We start from the raw sequence: 18697 nt of genomic DNA on the forward strand, positions 1-18697 counted from the left end.
TACTCAACTGGTGCTTCTAAAATACGCCTACCCCGGTGTACCTAACCTAGTCTAGTAGGAGGGAAGAAGTAAGTGAGGTGTAGCTTAAGTTTTGTATTCTTTTGCCAAGAATCTATTCCAAGAATTCGCTAAGGGTCTAATCAGCTCCGTACCTTGGTTTTAGAATGAAGGAGGTCTTATATCTCTCTCTCAGGACTCTATTTCCCAGCAACTCGCAAGGGTAACCTGGAAACAATGGAGCTGGATTTCTCAGCAGGATAAAAGACAGCTTCTCTCAGTGTGTCAGCTGGAGGGTCGGCTTCCTTCGGCACTTGCTGCTGCAGGGCGTGTCGGGCAAGTAGATAGTCAAACTGCTCCAAACCACTGTGTGTTTGTCTGGGCAAATGTAGGCATATTTATACCTTGAAGGTGCCGAGTTTGACGTAAGGTTGGACATAATAAAGTCATTGAAGACTCAGTTCTTTGAAAACTCCAGGAGTTCGTGGATAAATCAATATTCAAACAGGGGGAAGTCCCTAGCTGCTGAAGGCGGGTTTTTCCAAGAAATCGTTGTGAATTCTCAGAACTTAGTGGAAGTAGCCATGCCGCATTTGAGCTGCATAGGCTCAGTCTAAATAAGAGTATGTTTTCTATGCCTATATAAGGATCGGGTGATTTATACCTATATATGGGCATGAATCGGGAAAATTACACTAGGGTCCTAGATTCGTACATAACAGTTCCACTTTCCCGTTGGCTTGAAGCCACAGAGGGGTGATCTTCCTGTGGCGGATCACCTTATTTTCCATGTACTCTTGAAACTTGTGTCCTTGGAATGGGGGTCCATTGTTTGACTGGTTCTCATCCGGCAGGCCTAGGAGGGCAAAAGCATTGTCCAGGATTTTTTTGACATGCGGAAACACTGTGGATGCCACCACCTCCACCACTGGGAACTTGGAGAATGAGCCGACTATCACCAGCGTGTGGTGCCCGTCAGGAAAACTCCCAAAGTCGATGCTGACCTTAGACCATGGGAGTTTGCATGGCTCTTCAGTGATGACTGGGGCTGGTGCAGGGTCCCTGCCCGTGATGGTGCATGAGTGACATTGGCGCACTATGTCTTCCACTCAGGTATCCATCGCTGGGAACCAGCCTGTTTCATAGCTGGGCTTGGGTTTTCGTCATCCCTTGGTGCCCCAAATGCGCTAGCAGGATGATGCGATCCTGCAGTGTCCTGGGAATCACAATGACGTGCCCCTTCAGGACAACGCCCTGCTCCCCTTCACTCAGTTCTTGTCGGAGCTGCCAGAGCTGTTGCCGAGCATGGTTTTCTTCTGCCTGGAGCGACTGGGCTCCATCCAGGAAGTGGGTTACCCATTGTTTATTAGGGCATCCTTTACCATGGCAAGCGTCTCATCCGCGGCTGATATCCTCTACGGTCATTGCTTTTGAACATGCCTCGTATGAGACCATCCTTACAAATGACTCCGAGTATGCTACGTCTGGAGGCAGGGCTCAAGCGACCAGTGGCTCGGGGTGCCGCGAGACGTAGTCTGCTGGGTTATGTGCCCCTGGACAGAACACAACCTTGAAGTTGTATGCCTGCAACTGGACGGCCCATCTTTCAATCCTTTGAGGCGCTAGTCTTGAGGATCCTGCGAAGAGTGGGAGCAGTGGATTGTGGTCAGTCACTACCTGGATTTCCTGTCCATACAGATAGAGGTGAAAATGCTGACACACCCACCTTATGGCCAGGGCTTCCCTCTCGATCTAGGCATATCTGGTCTCGGTGTCTGAGAGCGCCCAGCTGGCATAAGTGACTGGCTTCCAAGTCTCTCGGTCATGCTCCTGTAGGAGGACAGCTCCTAGACCTATTGGGCTTACATCCACTGCCAACTCAAGAGCGTTGACCCGGGTGGAAGTAGGCCATTACCATCTTGTCCATGCCATGAGGGCCGTCTTGATGGTACTGAACGACGTGTTGGCAGCCACATTCCATTCCCATTGGCGGTCACTGCTGGTGAGGGCGCGGAGTGGCTCTGACAGAGGCTAGGTTCAGAATGAACCTGCCACAGTAGGTGGCCATGGAGAGGAAACTGCGGACCTCTGTGGGGGATTTTGGGGTGCTTGCCACCCGGATGGCCATCGCTTTTTTGGGGTCCACTCAACCCTTCTCTGGTGAAGATGTAGCCAAAGACCTGGTAAAAGGAACACTTGGCCCTCTGGAGGGTCAGTCCGCAGTCTTCTAGCCTGGAGGGTGGCTCAGAGGTGGGTGTGATGTTCTTCATTTTCCAGGGTGTTCGAGAACACCAGGTTGTCGTCACTCAGATGTATGATGCCCTGCAGACTGAATAGTGCTTACTGGATGGCATCCTGTAAGACCTCGGCAGCAGACGACATCCCGAAACTCAGTCTTTTGTACCTCCAAAGGCCGACGTGGGTTAAGAACGTGGTGATGTACCTGCTCTTAGGCTCAAGTTTCAGTTGATGGAACCACTTGGCACCATTCATGTCCGCCATGATGTCATCCATGGTGGGGGTGAGATGACGTTCCCTTTTAACTGCCACATTTTGGAGCCTCATGTCCACACACAGCAGTATGGCACCCGGCTGTTTCAGCTTGGGGGCCACGGCCAACCGGGATACCCACGGGTGGGACCAGATACCTTTTCAATGACGTGTCATCCATGGTGGGGGTGAGATGACGTTCCCTTTTAACTGCCACATTTTGGAGCCTCATGTCCACACACAGCTGTATGGCACCCAGCTGTTTCAGCTTGGGGGCCACGGCCAACAGGGATACCCACGGGTGGGACCAGATACCTTTTCAATGACGTTGAGGTCCACAAGTTTTTTCAGTTCTACCTCTACTTGCAGGCAGAGGTTGAACGGCACCCTCCGGTGTCTCAGGGCCGTCGGCCTCATGGTGGGGTCAAAGTGGAACTTGAACTGCTTCCCTTTCAGCTTGATAAGCCCTGTGAACAGCACCAGGAAGTCGTTCAAGATAGCATCAGCATGAGAGTCGTGGACTTGATGAGCAAAGAAAACCAGGCAGAGGTCTTCTGCAGTGTGGCAACTGAGAAGGGTGCCTTTCCTCCTTTCCATGATGTGGAAATGGGCCCTTGTGGCATGTTCATCACTAGTGACTTCAGCCTCGATGACCCCTCTGAGGGGTAGAGTATGTGTACCTCCATAGGTGTAGATCCTGGCCTTGGTTGGTGCGAGAGAGGGTCGTGGGGACAACGGTTCGTACTGCTCTGAGTCCATGACATTGACCGGTGCGCCTGTATTTATGAGCTCCTGGACAGCTGACCCTCCAACCAAGACAGAGCACATTGGGGGCGGCCTTCGGTGTTTGTCCTACCTGCTGACAAAGGATATGACAAACACCTCATCGTCGTCATCTTCAAGCGCGAGGCAGCACCCACGCGTCGCTCCATCACCTTGTGACTGTGCATCGTTGCGTGATACCTGGCGTAAAAGTTGCGTCATTCCTTGAGACCTGGGGAAGAGCTGTGAAGAACTTCCGCTTGTACACACAAAAGTGATTTACCTTTCCGCAGAGAGAGCACGCCTTGCTCTGCACACTGCCATTGAAGGGTTTTCTACTTCACAGTTGCAGCACACCCCACTTGTAGACGGCCGCGGTGCAGGGCAGGCTGTACTCGGGTGCCATTGTATGTCCTCGACTCTCTCTTCCTTGATGGTCGTGTATTTCAGCGGTAATGGTGCATCGGCCGTCATCCATGGATTGGATCAGGCAATAAGGGCATTAAACTTCCAATCGGACAAAATGGAAGTCCAAATAGACCTAATAAACATCATTGCAGAGCACATATCAAACATAAGCTCTAAGGCAGACACAATAATGACCTTATTAGTCAAAAAGGAAAATGCGGAAAAAAACACAAATATAAACATAGACCAGATAACTCCAGGAAATAGAACACAAATCAAAAACAATGCTAAAACTAGTCGCTGCAACTGTGGTAGTATAATTGAAAAACTGGCTACCCTCCCAGAGATCCTAAATGACATCCTGGGAGCAGTGAAATCTACTTGCGAACAAAAGGGAAAAACGGGAGCACACGGACACTACCCAGAATGCAGAAATCCCAAATGCCCAAACTGGACGACAAATCCCAAACCTATCCAACAAAGGGGTTCGGAAGAAAACAACCACAGGTCAAGACGTAGGGGCGACGGAAAGCCAAGAAGAACAAATCCACGAAGGCTCGTCTACCCCTCCATCCGATCAACAGGACAAAACGTCAACGAAAGAGAGCCAGGAAGGCACAGCCCAAACAAAATAAGAAAAACACCGTTGCCCCAGAACACATCTTTCCAATTTTTATAAAGAACGTAAGTCAAGGATTCGAAATAAATAAGGATATGCTGAAATCTCCCAACAGTAGACAGAACCAACAATACTTGAAAAGGGTTAGTTTTTTGTTTGAGAACTCTATAACGGTGGAGTCAACACATAAATCAGAAGTAAAAACCTTCAACGGGCCAAGGGAACCCAAACAATCAACCAAAGGCCCAACTATTCCCAGATGTCAAACAAAAGAAACAGCACGAATAAGAGATTATGTGGACAATGGCTTAAACGAACGCGATAAGGTCCCGGACATACATGAAGAAGATGGCAGCACAGAGGCCAGCTCGCCCCCACTTCAAAGAAAAGAAGCAGAGGAATCACGTAAACCCACCAATAGGTACTGGAGCAAAAATCTAAGCACCGACACAAGGGAACTAATAACCTCTCAACATGAACTAGATCAGAGAGTTTTAAAGATGACCACTAACGCAACAGGCAGGAGTGTTACAACAAAGAGTGAACCCCCTGAACTTGAGCAACCAGCACAACACACAGTAACCAGACTCGCGAAGAAGTCAGAAAATAGAATTGAGACACCAACAGCTCACGTAAAAGATACTAACCCAATCAAAGGGCCCTTTAGAACAAAAATCAACTCAACGAATCAGGTGGGCAACCTAACACGAATACCAGACGAAATCAAACACGTTGTGACTTTCATCCCAGAATATGTAACAAAGGGAAGGCAGGACATCCTCAACAGAGGAAACATTCTAAACCTGCTTAAGGAAATCCCGGAACTCAGTGGAATAGCTTCGCAAGACATGGAAGCAGTAGAGTTCCAGCAAAACAGTGTTAGGCCAGAAATAGAAAATTCAGTCACCACATGGAAATCGAAAGAGCTGTCAGCAAAAATCTACTCTCACAAAGCAATATTCGAGAGCTGAGGAATCAACTTACAGCAACATAAGCAACCGAGATACCCCTACCCCCTCCACAACAATTTAGATCACCATAAGGACGCGGAGTCCCAAAGGCCCAAGACAAAATCATGCTTACACGCAGCCCGAGCAACATCTCCGGGCAAAAGAATAGAAACAAAAACCATTTTAAAAAAATCAGACAATCACATATCGGCTTCACTGCAGTAATTTATTTATTTATTTATTTCCAGTATTTATAAAGCGCAACACTCATCCCGTGGGATATCACAGCGCTATGAAACGAGGGAGACTGCTGATGGCTATGCTGGGAGGTTTAGTTTTTTGGGAAGAGGTGAGTTTTTAATTTTTGCCGGAATTGAAGGTAGTTAATGGTATGTCTGAGGTCTACAGGTAACTCATTCAACCTTTTGGCTGCCAGGTATGAGAAGGCACGTCCACCCGTTCTTGTCTTATGGATGCGTTTAGGTTTAGCCAGGGCTAGGTGATTCGATCTTAGGTTCCTGTTGGGGACGTAAAAATCAATTTTCCCTTGGAGGATGGTAGGGCCAGTTTTGTAAAGAGCTCTGTGTGCATGACAGAGTATTTTGAAGGTGGCCCTCTGGCGCATCGGTAGCCAGTGAAGTTTCCGGAGGCAAGCGGATGCTGAGTCTCGCTTGCCTTTATTGCAGACCAGCTTGGCCGCCTGATTTTGTAAAACCTGTAGGCGGGAGAAAAGTTGTTCGTTCATTCCTTCGAAAAGTGCTAATCAAGACTAGTCATGGATCCCGTCAGCACTAAGCGAAAAGTGTTCCTAGAACAGATATAACAACCACAGCCAGAGAACGACCAAAACTCTGGCAGAAGGAAGAAACAACTACGGAAACAATTAACTTATGCTCTTGGAGCGTGCATGGTTTTAGCAGCATGGAGCAGGACCATGAAACGCAAATATTTTTTGATGAACTGGACATAATACTCTTACAAGAAACCTGGAACTTGACTCATCTAGGTATTCCAGGTTTCACGGACTAGGACATACTCGCAGAGAGGCATGCAAAATATGGGCACCCACGAGGAGGTCTAACAATCCTCGTTTCTCAAAAATATAATTGGAATCAAGAAATATTGGACGTTGGGCTAAACTGGGTTCAAGCAATAAAAATTACAATACAGCCACAGTACCAATTGTTACTTCTAAACATTTACATACACCCAGACCGTAAAGCAAAAAAGGAAAAACTGGAAATACTATTCAAACTTATTAAAACCTTACAAAAAACCAACAAACAAAGCTCCATGATAATTTCGGGAGACTTTAATTCTAATCTACTCAGCACTGTTAGGGGTGGATCGAACAGGGAAAAAAGGGCAGCATTCGGGGCCAATCACCCCAAATGGGGCAAGATAACCTCAATGGGCTTAACAATATTAAACAGCAAAAAAAAAAAGGCCACTCTCAGCCATGCCCTACCTATGTGAGCGGCAACGTTAAATCGACTCTAGATTTCACACTGGTAAGTGCGAGCCTGATAAATTCAATAGTTGGATATTTAATAGTTCAGCGCTTGGAAAGCGATCATTTCCCACAAATTACTAGGATGGCTATCGAAGTTCCAAGAGCAGAGAGAATAAACTCATTACAGCAACAAACAGAAAAATTTAATCTGCGAAAAATAAAATGGAGGGGTGGAGAAACACAGAAAATCTTGACCACAGCCAGTAACTTTATGTTAAAACTTGGGAGCCTAGAAAACAGAGACCCTGTAAACAACTGGGAAAATTTGCTGGAGGAACTTAAGGAAAAACACTCAGTCCAGCCGAGAGCAATCAGAGATCCAAAGGGAAAGCCAGCGCCTTGGTTTAATGCAGAACTAAAACAAGAAAAAAGAAAATTGGCCTGAGCACAAAGATCGGCCGTAAAGGGACAATGCTTAAACAGCATAGAGCTCAGAAGCATGAGAAAGGCATACCGGAAAAAAATTATGGATAGCAAAAGCCCAACACAAAGAACGGGTTTGGGCAAAGCTACTGATTTCAAGTAAAAAAGCACCCTCCAGAGAGTTCTGGGCAATCATTAACAAACTAAACTTGGGAGTGGCATTGCAACAGGACCCCGGAATCAGCAACAAGGAATGGGGGACACAGGTGAAGAACCTTTACTTAACAAAGGAACCCCAAAGAACAGAAACAAACAACAAGGGACACCAATGGAGATTAATGCCGACAGCTCAAGATGGCACGATAGCGTAATTCCGAAAACAAACCTCATATTCGAACAAGTATTGATCACCCAGGCCCTAATAAAAAGGCTAATCCAAAAATTCAAACCAGAGGGGGCACCGGGTCCGAACGGTCTCCCAACAGCAGTCTATAAAACAAACAGACTTTTGGGCCGAACTTTTAGCAACATTATTCAATCACATCTTGAAAAAAGGAATTCTACCGGCAACATGGAGAGGAAACATCATCCATCCAATCCATAAGAAAGGGGACCGGAAAGAGCCAGGAAATTACCGATTAGTTTCCCTAATAGATGTCGGAGCCAAGCTGTACGCCTCGTGCCTGTTGAAAGAGCTGCAGGACTGGGAAACATCGACCAACATAATCCCTAGGTTTCAAATTGGTTTTAGACTAGGAATGGGGACAACCACCAACCTGGTCACCCTGGGCCTGCTAACGGAAAATGCCAAAAAAAGAAAACAACAACTATACGGTTGCTTTGGAGTAAACTAAGAAAGTGGTGGATGCCGAATTACTTAATAAATGCAATAACAGCCTATACAGTGAAACATGGGCGAAGGTTAAACAAGGGAACGGCACCAGCCTCACTCACAAAATTGAGACATTGGACGGTTTAAAACAAGGTTGCGTCCTTGCCCCCAGTCTTTTTAATTTATATCTTGCTGACATTGGACGCAACTTAGATGCAACGGAAAGCCACGCACCGAAACTTGGCAATGTTCCTGTGCCCATAATGCAGTACGCCGATGACATAGTTTTACTAAGCAAAACCCCAGTTGGTCTGCAACGCTTAGTAAACATGTTAGCCTCATATTTAGTACAAGAAAACCTGGAGCTGAACAAATACAAAACAAAAGTGCTCCGAATTGTGGAGGGGAAGAATCTAAAATATAGATGGTCAATTAACAACTCTGTTCTCGAAGAGCAGGCCTCATACAAATATTTGGGGATGACCATTGAGCGGGGCAATACAAAAAAAAGCACATACAGGTATTAAGAGGGAAGGCGCAATCATTAATTTACGCATATAGGCAACTGCAAAAGACAATGGGAGGTCCAAACTATATGCACTTACTCAAAGTAATGGCTGCACAAATTATACCAACTTTGTCATATGGACTAATTGCATGGCTCGGAGGCGAATCAATGATACTAAACAACTTCCAAAACAAAATATACAATGTTGTGTTTGGGTTGCCGTACGCAGCCGCGCCAGCCCAAGTTCGCTTAGAATTTGGCTTGCAAAACCAAGAAATCAGGTCGATGTCCACATTTGCAAAATTCTGCCACAAGCTTCGATCTGCCCCTAGTGAGTCATTGGACAATCTATGCTGGGAGGAAATAAACTTTCAGGAAGCCAAGCCCAAAACCACCCAATGGGGAAAATTCCTCAGCACGAGTTTGACAACATTGGGCCTACACGAAGTGTGGAAAAAAAATATTGACCACAAGCAGTTCTGCAAAGTAGTAAACGGATCAGCAAAAAGGATTTCTTTCCTTAAAGACAAAAGAACCTTAACTAAACGGCAACACGCCTGGACAGTAGTTAACTCATACACCACCCTAAAACCACAAGTCTATCTAGCCTTACACTACTGCCAACATCTAAAAAAATCTTTGATTGCGTATCGACTTGGCATGCACCACTCAAAAGATCCAAGGCCTTCTTGGAAACAACAACTCGAAAGCACTAACTGCAGATTATGCAGATACAAGAAGGAAACAGTGACACACTTGCTATGTGTATGCCCAGCGTTGCAGGCTTTAAGAAGAAGATATCTACGGGCAATTTTCAATATATTGAAGATCCGTACCTGCAGGCAGGCAGTGATATGCTGGCTGAGTGGTGTTTCACCTATTCTTTCATGCCGGGGAGTCAAATTTATGGCGAAGGTAACAAAGCTGTCACAAGACACGGAATAGATAAAGGCACCTGCCCCCCCCGAACAAAATGTAGATCAGGGACTGATCACTAGGTGATAAAGGACATCTAGCGAAAGACTTGATACGGACAGACTCGGAATGTTTTAATTCAAGAAACATCATCATAGAGAGGACCTTTTCTGAGACAGACTATTCCGACTTCTCTTCATTTATACTAGCCTTTTGTATTTGCTGTGGTGTTGTTTTTATTTTTTGCAAATATTGTAAAGATTTTAATTAATCACACAATAAAATGATGATGATGTATTTCAGCGGTAATGGTGCATCGGCCGTCCTCTGCACTGCAGCTTCCGTTTCGCCCGCCCATACATCTGAAAGTTTGTGAGACCTGGCGAAGATAAGAATCTCGTCCAGGGAAATCCCGGTGGCCGAAATATCTGTTTTCGCAGCAGCGCCGAGCGGCACCCTTGGATGACCTGGCAGCCTATTCCTTCCCTTTGGTCTACGAATGAGCACAAGCTTGCCAACCTGCTCAGCCGCGCATAGAACATTTTCGCAGTCTCCGTGTCAGACCGTGATGCTGGTCTGAACTTGAAATGCTCGAAATAAGGGTTCAGCTGAGGGTCAAAGTGTCTATCGAGCGCGGCGACAGACGCCTCATAGTCATCATCATTTACTGTGTTGGGCAGTGTTTCGAAAAGATCATAGATCTCTGCGCTGCCATAGTATATGAGCAGCGATCTTTTCACTGCGCCATCTGTCTCCCTGGTACCCCTGAAATAGTGGTTCAATCGTCCAATCCACGCTTTCCACTGCTGTGGCTGGGTCAGCAATTTCGCTGGAGGGCTGCAGCAGGAACACAATCGCGTGGCCGTGGTTTGGGGAGGGACGTTGGCATCCCTTTGTTGATTGCCGGCATTGGCCGGCGAACCTGCGACCCCTGCTTGCAGCTGCATGCTCATGTTGGTGGTGTGTAGGTGCACAGTGTGGGGTTCCAGTCCCCTACTAGTTTTCACACTCTTCCTTTTGTAGGTGTCACCTACTTGCGGGTGAGCATTGCAGCACGTGGCTGGCAGGCTTGCGTAGTCCTAGCTTGCAGGGACTTGTGCGCTATGTTGATGGCCTGTTGTAATCCAGGCGAACTGTACCTGTGATGGCGTGGAGATGTCAGTGGAGCCTTGCCTTACTGGCTACTTGTCGGTATGCTGTGAACACACATGCAGGTAGAGGGAGAAGGAGAGGCAGACTCCTGATTAGACAGCTTGGTGCCTGTCATTTTAAATTAGTCTTCCCTTTCTTCTAATTTTTTTTCTGCTGTGTTGGGCCTTTAAAACGTTACGCTCCCTTCGTGCACTGGCTGGGCTGAGCAGCAGCTCCTCAGGAGTTTCAGACACTCACCCTCTGGCAGTCGTCAAGGGACACGCGGGCTCCAGCCGCCGCGGTGCAGTGCTTCTCCACCAAAGCACCGAGGTGTGCCAGCCGGCACAGGATGCAGACGGGGGCGAGGACTCTTGGGCAGCTTGGGGTGTGGTGCCTGTGCAGGGGTGGGAGTCGTACGTGCTGCAGCTCTTGCGCGGTGGCGACGGCCATGTGCAGACTCCTGCTGCCTGGATGCACAACAGTGCAGACGCCGTCTCCAGTCACACCTCCCAGGGCAGCCGATGGCGAGGATTGTCAAGGGGGGAGGCAATGCCCCATGGGAACAGGAGCGCCACGGGCCCCTTCTCGAGCACCGCCGGATGTGAGACGGAGCACCAGGGTTCAGACCGGCCGCGTCGCTAATGTAGAGCAGCGACCCAGGGAGGTAAGGCCTGCACAGCGCTTAGAGAAATTCAGGTCCAAACTGTAATTAACTGGCTGGCGGGAAGACCCTGAGCGGTCTGACACCGTTCATGTTATCTCGTAGGGTCGAGCCCGCAGCGAGGAGTTCATGCATGATGCAATGTATGAGAAAGCCCGGGTGGCTCTCTACAGAATCCAGTAGTGGTATTCAAATAAATACTTACTTTAAATTAGAAGGAGAATAGTCATAACTCAAAATTTCCGAGGAAAGAACATTAAATGCTGATTGTGATGAATGGGTGGAGAATGTGTGGTAAATCAGTCCCAGGGAGCACTTTACTAAATTGTGAGCATTGCACCCACATTTCGAAGGAGTGAAGACCGACTAACCTCTAAATTTAGCTCCGGCATGAAGGTAATAGACCATGAAGGCTAAAAGGAAGCCAACAAAGTATTAGGGCAAGCGGTGGAACAATTCAGACCAAAATCCAAGGAAAAGAATCCTCACCACATACTGAGAGGAGAGGAGTATATACCCCAATGCACGATGCGGTCTAGCATTTCAACACTGCAAATAAAGCAGCCTTAGCATACAATGGAGTTCTGAATGAATGTGCATATATATAATACAGCAACAGGCTCTTTGATATCACATGCATGTTGCTTGTGAGTGGTTAGGGGGATTTCCAGATATTGTATGCAACTGACTTAGGTTCTATGATTGAAAGCACAGACGCCAACGACTTTATGCCTCAATAAACCAAAGAGTACAATACAAAACGCTGGGGATTTTATCACATATATACACAGAAGTAAAGATCTTTGCAAGAGTCAGAAATAAGCATTTTTATAAAGGTAGATATCTTTGGTCTTACTCTCCACTAAACTTTCCATCACTAAAGACAGTGGAACTGACTTGTGAATGCAAAGTCTGAAATCGCAAAGACAATTACCAATCGCAAACCACTCTTTGGGGCCAGCAGCAAATTGAAAGGGACAGGCCTTGGAAATCACAAGGGAAAAGGGGGCTTTGTGATTGAAGAAGGGTTATCCCCTGCCAAGAGTCCACACCAAACATTCACACACTCTGATTCTGAATTAGACAGATATTGGAAGGTGCAGACAGTCGTCCCTCCTCGATGTTACAATCACAATATGTCGCTTGTTGTGGCACTGTGAGCCTTTGTATTCTAGAAACAGGGAGTCACAATACCAGCACATTGTAATTTCGAATGATGCGGTTTAGTCATGAAGTCCCAAGCAGGCCTCTTCACGCCATTAAAACATTTTTCCAGGAGTTTCAAGCCAATTTCTGCCATATTATATTCATGATGCAGGTGGTTTGTGACAGGTAGTGAAAAGCCCTGTTGTGATTGGAGGGTTAGAGCAGCCCGCCAAATGCAAAAGGAAAGGTTGTTTACAATGCAATGCTGAAATTGTGTTCTCAACGTTAGCTTATGATAATTCAGCTGTTTATCTGTAGGACTTCAACAGATTTATAGTTGGATTGAGTATTCCCGATGATCCCGAATTCCCATTGATTAATACAAATGTAGCAAAACTAAGATCCCTCAATTTAATGGGTATTGATAATTTATCACCTGCTAGCCCCGTGGGACCAGTTTACATACCCGGTTGAAATCTTTGAAGTGGAATTCTTTGAAGATGGCATCTCTCCCATCAAGTTCATTCCATCCCACAGACCGGAGGGTTGGCAAAAGCTGCTCCCGTTCTTCTCCACTCAACTGATGGGCTTTCCCAGCCTTTGATTGCAAAAAAAAAAAGGGGAAAAGATCTGGTGAACAAGATCGCTTGTAGAAATATAGCATTAGGCCTGGGCAGGAACACCACCATTTTAACACACATTTGCTTGCATGCTTGTATGGATAATGACCCATGAAATAACACTGCTTACATTTACACATCTTTATAGGCATATTATCAGGGTCTTGAACATTCTGTGCGAAAGATGAAGTTCCCTGCACAAAAAAATGCTGGTGTTTTTATTGTTCACATAACAACAACTTTACAGGCTATAATAATGACAGCCTGACTGGGGCTTGGTCATGGCAGCATGGGTGAAGTTTAATATATAAGCACCATCACCCTTTGTTTAGTTACAGGAGCATTTTGCTGGCACTGCGGTGGTCACCCCATGCCGGATTTCCAGCTCCGTTGAATCAGGTTTACCTCCTGAAAAGGATGGTGCTCGGCTCTACACCAAGACGGGCTCCCAAATGAAACCTACAAATAGGTAATTGGTGAGTTAGATCACCCTACAGGATTTTTGGCCGATACACCTACCCTAGATACACTAGGATAGATAGGGAGCACTTGGTAGGAGCATAACTATAATCTATGTAACAGCACAATTTTATTTGCCATTCTTGTGATGCTGATTACTCTGTTTTGTTTCCATCTATTGATTATTGCAGCGCACATATATTTTACACAATAATCTTATTGCTTCAATAAATATTGAAATGCCAATTCGAGTATTTCTTGTGTCTCCCTTTGGGAATGCATGAGTTACCAAATTAAATGTTCTAGATCGGTTTCCACGATTTCTTTGGAGAGTCAAGGTTGTCATGTTCTGCGTTTGCACATACCTACCATTCCCTTACTAGGTTAGGGGTACAGAGTGTGCACTGTGAGCTAGCCAGCACTCAGGCAAACATATCCTAATGGTGTGCGTGGACTCAGTCTCACACAGTATTGATGTTTAAGTTGTCCAACAAATGCACAATTTACTGAGAGAGAATGAACGGTACCACAATTGTGTTGCAATATTACATCACTAATTTGTTATAATTACACATTTTAACACTGCCTGGGCTAAAATTGCAGGTCATTAGTATCAGTTTAACTCTTAAATGCAGCCATTGAAGGTGACCTGCCACTGCTTCGCAAAGATCCTACCACTGAGCAACAGCAGGGGTGGCAGTGTTTAAGCACATTTTAATCTGTTTGAACCAGAAATAATATTTTTATGTTAAAATCAGAAGATGGATTATGAGGCAAAGCTAAAATTATGCTGAAAACTCCACTGTATTGTAAAATTCCAGTGCCGTTGCTCATGTAGGAACTTATTATAAAACATCAGAAGGCCTTGTAGGCTTTGGCAATGGTAATGCAGGCTAATAAAATATACATACAAATAAACCTAATGAACATGGTGGCCTCACACATTTCAGGAATTAATATCAAACTCGAAAAACTTACCAACTTAATAGTAAAGGAACAAGCAACCCACTCCCTAACACAAGCAAAATGCCCATGTGGGCCGATCATTGTCAAGCTAAGTTGCCTTCCTGCAATTCTGGAAGAAATGATAAGTATTAAAAAAAAAGCACACTTGGTCAATAATTAAATGGCCAACAACTGCCAGTCAGAAGAGGATAATAAAAATAATGAATATTGGGAAAATAAATTACACGAAGGAAACATGAGAGCAAGGAAACCCAATGACCCTTATGTACCCACAGGAGGAGTAAATAATCCACTAAAGCAAACAAAGTTGAACATGACAATCATGTACAATGATCACACACCAACAACAGGTGCAATCACATATGACCCAAAAATGGGAATGTAACAAGGCGGCAAAAGAAATGTAATAGGAAAGCGAGGAAAAACATAAGCCAAGTAACAAACCAACAAGGACATAGACCTAACACATATTCCAAAAAATTCAAAATAACACGGCGGAACCTAGCTTGCTCAACGCCCAGGATGATAGTATAGTCGATAGTGTCCAACTGAGTGGGGACTGGGAGAGGCAGACATAATAGAAAATTAAAGCACAAAACATTCCCACACCAGAATCTGTCAAAAAAACACCCAACTGTACAAGAACAAGAGACACAAATGTTGATTACAAAGAGGCAACAAAAGAAGCAGGACCATTACAAAACAAACAGGAAATTAATAATGGAACACAGACAAGTCAAAAAATACAATGGCATAACTGACAAAACAGTGACAAGAACAGCCGTGGTACAGGTAATCGGCACAGAAACCAGGAAGACATAGTACTCAGAAATATCAGAGACAATCACACAAACCAAATCAAAGTGTGTTGAGCAAAAAAAGCCAAGGATGACAGACGCATTCAGTATGCCCGAGCAATAAAATCTCCAATGCATAGTTTTAAGTGGATTGTTTGGGGTCGAACAAGAATCAGACAAGGCAGAAGACCAGCTGGTCTGCCCATACACTACAGTAGAAGAGAGTATGCAAACAGATAAAGCGCAAGCAAATAGACCCATGCCTCAAACAAACTTTAAGGAGGTGGCACAAACTTGCGTAAAACACACGGTCAGAAAACACTTGGTGCACGCACCTGATCAAGAATATCTCCTTCCCAACCAATATGGATGTGCAACAAATCATCCTTACCCCACTATATAACTCACAAGGTCGACATGATATTCTTAAAAGGGGGAAAATATTAAAATTGACCACAGAAATTCCAGGATTGAAACATATAAAATCCATAGATCTGTTACCATTGGACTTCCTATCTAATGAAGACTTCAAATGGCCTGAACCCACCTTACTCGCATGGTAGCCCGAAGATCTAGCACAACTTCTATTGAACCACACGCAATATTTTGAAATCTTGGTTATACAATCAACAAAACCAATACAGCTCATCATCATCTCTAAAAGCTTATCATCAAAAATCACAACTCCCCATAGAATTTCCTGGGAAAAATTTCAGGTCTACTCAGTCCTGCAGAACGCGCAGGGAAGCAGCCTAAACTCAGCACTAAACAACAGCAACCTTGACACGCAAATTGACAAACAGCAAACACAGTGGCACTAGCTTGCCACCACACTAAACATGCACAAGGTAGAATGACCCAGGGAGACCACACTAAGGAGGACTATGAGAGATGATCTACATCTCCTCTCATGGAACATAGCGGGGACACAAAAACTGCTAGAGGACGGAATATCCCCTCCAAGACTGGAAAGCATATGATATATTAGCACTCAAAGAGATATGGGCCCTAGATAACCTGCCCTTGAATGGTTTCATCCACTACTTCGTAGAAGCGAGAAAAAAAACTTGCCCCCGAAGGTTACATTCCACAGAGCTAGTGCTCAATTCATGTTGGACTATACATCATCTTGTTATCACACTTAATTCAATTTTCAATCATTTTTCTGACTCAGAGTGATCATAGCCACCAGCACATGCATTTCGGGTTAAATGACAGAAGGCATACGAACATCTCGACACTGGAATTGTTGCAATATCCTAGCACACATAAACCAATGTTATCATGTTCATAACATTAAATATACAGAAACAGCAGCAATGGTTCTTCTCAGTCTTTTTTTTCTTTATTCCAGTTGTTCTCGCCAACACGTGTTTCGTCGCTAATTGGGTAGGTCACCCGCGACTTCATCAGGGCTGGAAAGACATATATACAATGTGATGTGACAACATCACACATATGTTTCCCACATTGTTGTACCTTTATTTGTGAGGAGAGACCCTCAGTCCCAATGTTGAGACAACTCAAACACCCGAAATTGTGAGCTGGTGAGACAGAAAACATAATCGCATAGATTTTCAAGCACAATTTATAAGACACTATGCGTCACTCCAGGTATATGCGAGTTTTAACAGAAATCTTTCTTAATATTTGAAAAAAACTAGTATTGTAAATTGCCCCAAGTGTCAAGTACTTGTACTATCTCATGCTTGAATGGGAGTGTCCAGTGTACAAAGTGCATACCCCAATCCCTAGTATACCTGTGTTACTGGTGTATGGAGCATCTGGCCTGTAAGTTGTAAGAGTGATATAAATATTCAGGCAGTAGGTCAAAGAGAGTAAGCATAATCATTATGTGCAGTTTATATTAGGACTGTATATGGTGCATACCTTTCAGCCGGTTGTAATTCCGTCCCGGCCAATGTAGCGGCCTGGGTAAGGAAAAATCTGTGATCCTAATCTGTTGACTTCAGCCACCTGTAATTCAAGATATTTACAGGTTTTAATATAATTCCCTATCTTCATGTACACTAAATTTAAATTGGAGGTGCGGTGCATTAGGTGCGTAATCCATCCAAAATGTGCACTGGAAGGCACTTTAAACACGACAAACTTATAACGCATGAGGTGGACTAATGCATCACTTCGTCAACCGCACAATCATGGACCTAGCAATGGCTAGTTGTAATAAAAATATCAACCCCATAAACTCCTGAATAATAATTACAACCAAACTGACATCATTAATGACAGGCTGCTCCAGGAGAAAAACAGGGAAGGAAAATAATGCCACATCAGGTAAAATGCAAACGTTAAAATGAGAACTAAGAAGGGAAGTCGAGAACAGTAAAACTACAGATACAGATCACCTAGCCTGAGAAATTGTACGCCATCTTAGAAAGGAATACCAAAAACTACACTGGGAAGAAAAAAGAACACGGTGCACGGCAAACTGGACAAACCTAGTATTCAGTGCTAAACAAAACAACTTGACTGCTTTCTGGGATCCAATAAAAAATCTAGGCAGACCAATGAAAGTTCTAAACAACTCAAACATTCAAGAGGGAGCCTGCGCAGACTTCCTAGCAAGAAGAGTCGAAGGGGATATCCTGTCAGAATTCAGGCCAACTTTACAAAAGGCACAACTTCTTAACAATACGCTATGCGAATGAAATCACGCCTCCAAGGCGCAGCCAATTAAATCGCATCTAAAGTAGGCGCCATATGCAAATCTTCAACCTCGAAAGAGGAGTAGAGGATTGGCCCATCTACAATGCAGTCTGGACCAATCATCTCCCAGCCTCTCATTCTTTAGCAAGGGCGGAAACTGGTTCCGGCAGCATTCTTTCCAGAACCCACAGAGGCAGCGTGATTAATCCGCAAGAGGAGGTAAGATTCTATCTGCCCTTATATTCCACAGCAGGCCTTTAGGTCTCTTCTCCTCGCTCCCCATAACAAGGGACTTAATATAAACTACCCCTTTTCCATTTTACTAGGCCTTGTTCCCTTCCCTTTCGTGGCGGCTGAATTTACCACAACAACAGTGCTCCGCCTGAGGGTACCACGAACCTTTGCAGTAACAGGTACGCATATCCGTCAACTCTGCTTATTTTAGCATGATGGCTGGCAAGTTAACTATACTACTCACAAAGGGTTTGGCCTTTCCATTTAGGTCCTGCAAGCCCGTACAGCCTCCAGGTTTTAAAGTAAGAAAACCCGTTTACACACTCTTCCCCACCTACACTCGGTGAGAACGAGCTCCTGTTTCTGGAGGTAGGTCCCCATAGGTTTTAGTAAATGTATTTAGTCAGATTAGATCAATAAACCTTGTTGACGACGTTATGGCTCTTCTCTCATTTAGACTGAATTCGACCCAAACGTACTAGGAACCAAAGGCCATCGTACTTTCCTATAATATCTACCAGTGATACATCTGATATATCCAATGCAGATCAGGTATGTCTCCATCTACTCCTTTTGAGTTACCCCTTAGACATGCCATTAGTTATAACTAAGATTAGTTGAGGCTCCCTTAAGTTTTATCAAAATTGTTTCGCTTT

General features: G+C 44.9%; 1 protein-coding gene across 2 annotated transcripts in view; it reads right to left on the bottom strand.

Moving 5' to 3' along the window:
• PCBD1 (pterin-4 alpha-carbinolamine dehydratase 1) overlaps positions 1 to 18697 on the bottom strand; it is a 217486-nt gene that overhangs the window by 141476 nt on the left and 57313 nt on the right. The window contains exon 2 of one of the 2 annotated variants that reach the window (XM_086922112.1): positions 12762 to 12893. The exons of the other annotated variant lie outside the window; for it this stretch is intronic. Within the exon in view, the coding sequence (XP_086778238.1) occupies positions 12762 to 12893 (132 nt within the window). The remainder of the gene's footprint in view (positions 1 to 12761; positions 12894 to 18697) is intronic. 2 annotated transcript variants of the gene reach the window in all.

Source organism: Lissotriton vulgaris, chromosome 5 (assembly GCF_964263255.1).
Source record: "Lissotriton vulgaris chromosome 5, aLisVul1.2, whole genome shotgun sequence".
In the NCBI taxonomy this organism is placed as follows: Eukaryota; Metazoa; Chordata; class Amphibia; order Caudata; family Salamandridae; genus Lissotriton; species Lissotriton vulgaris.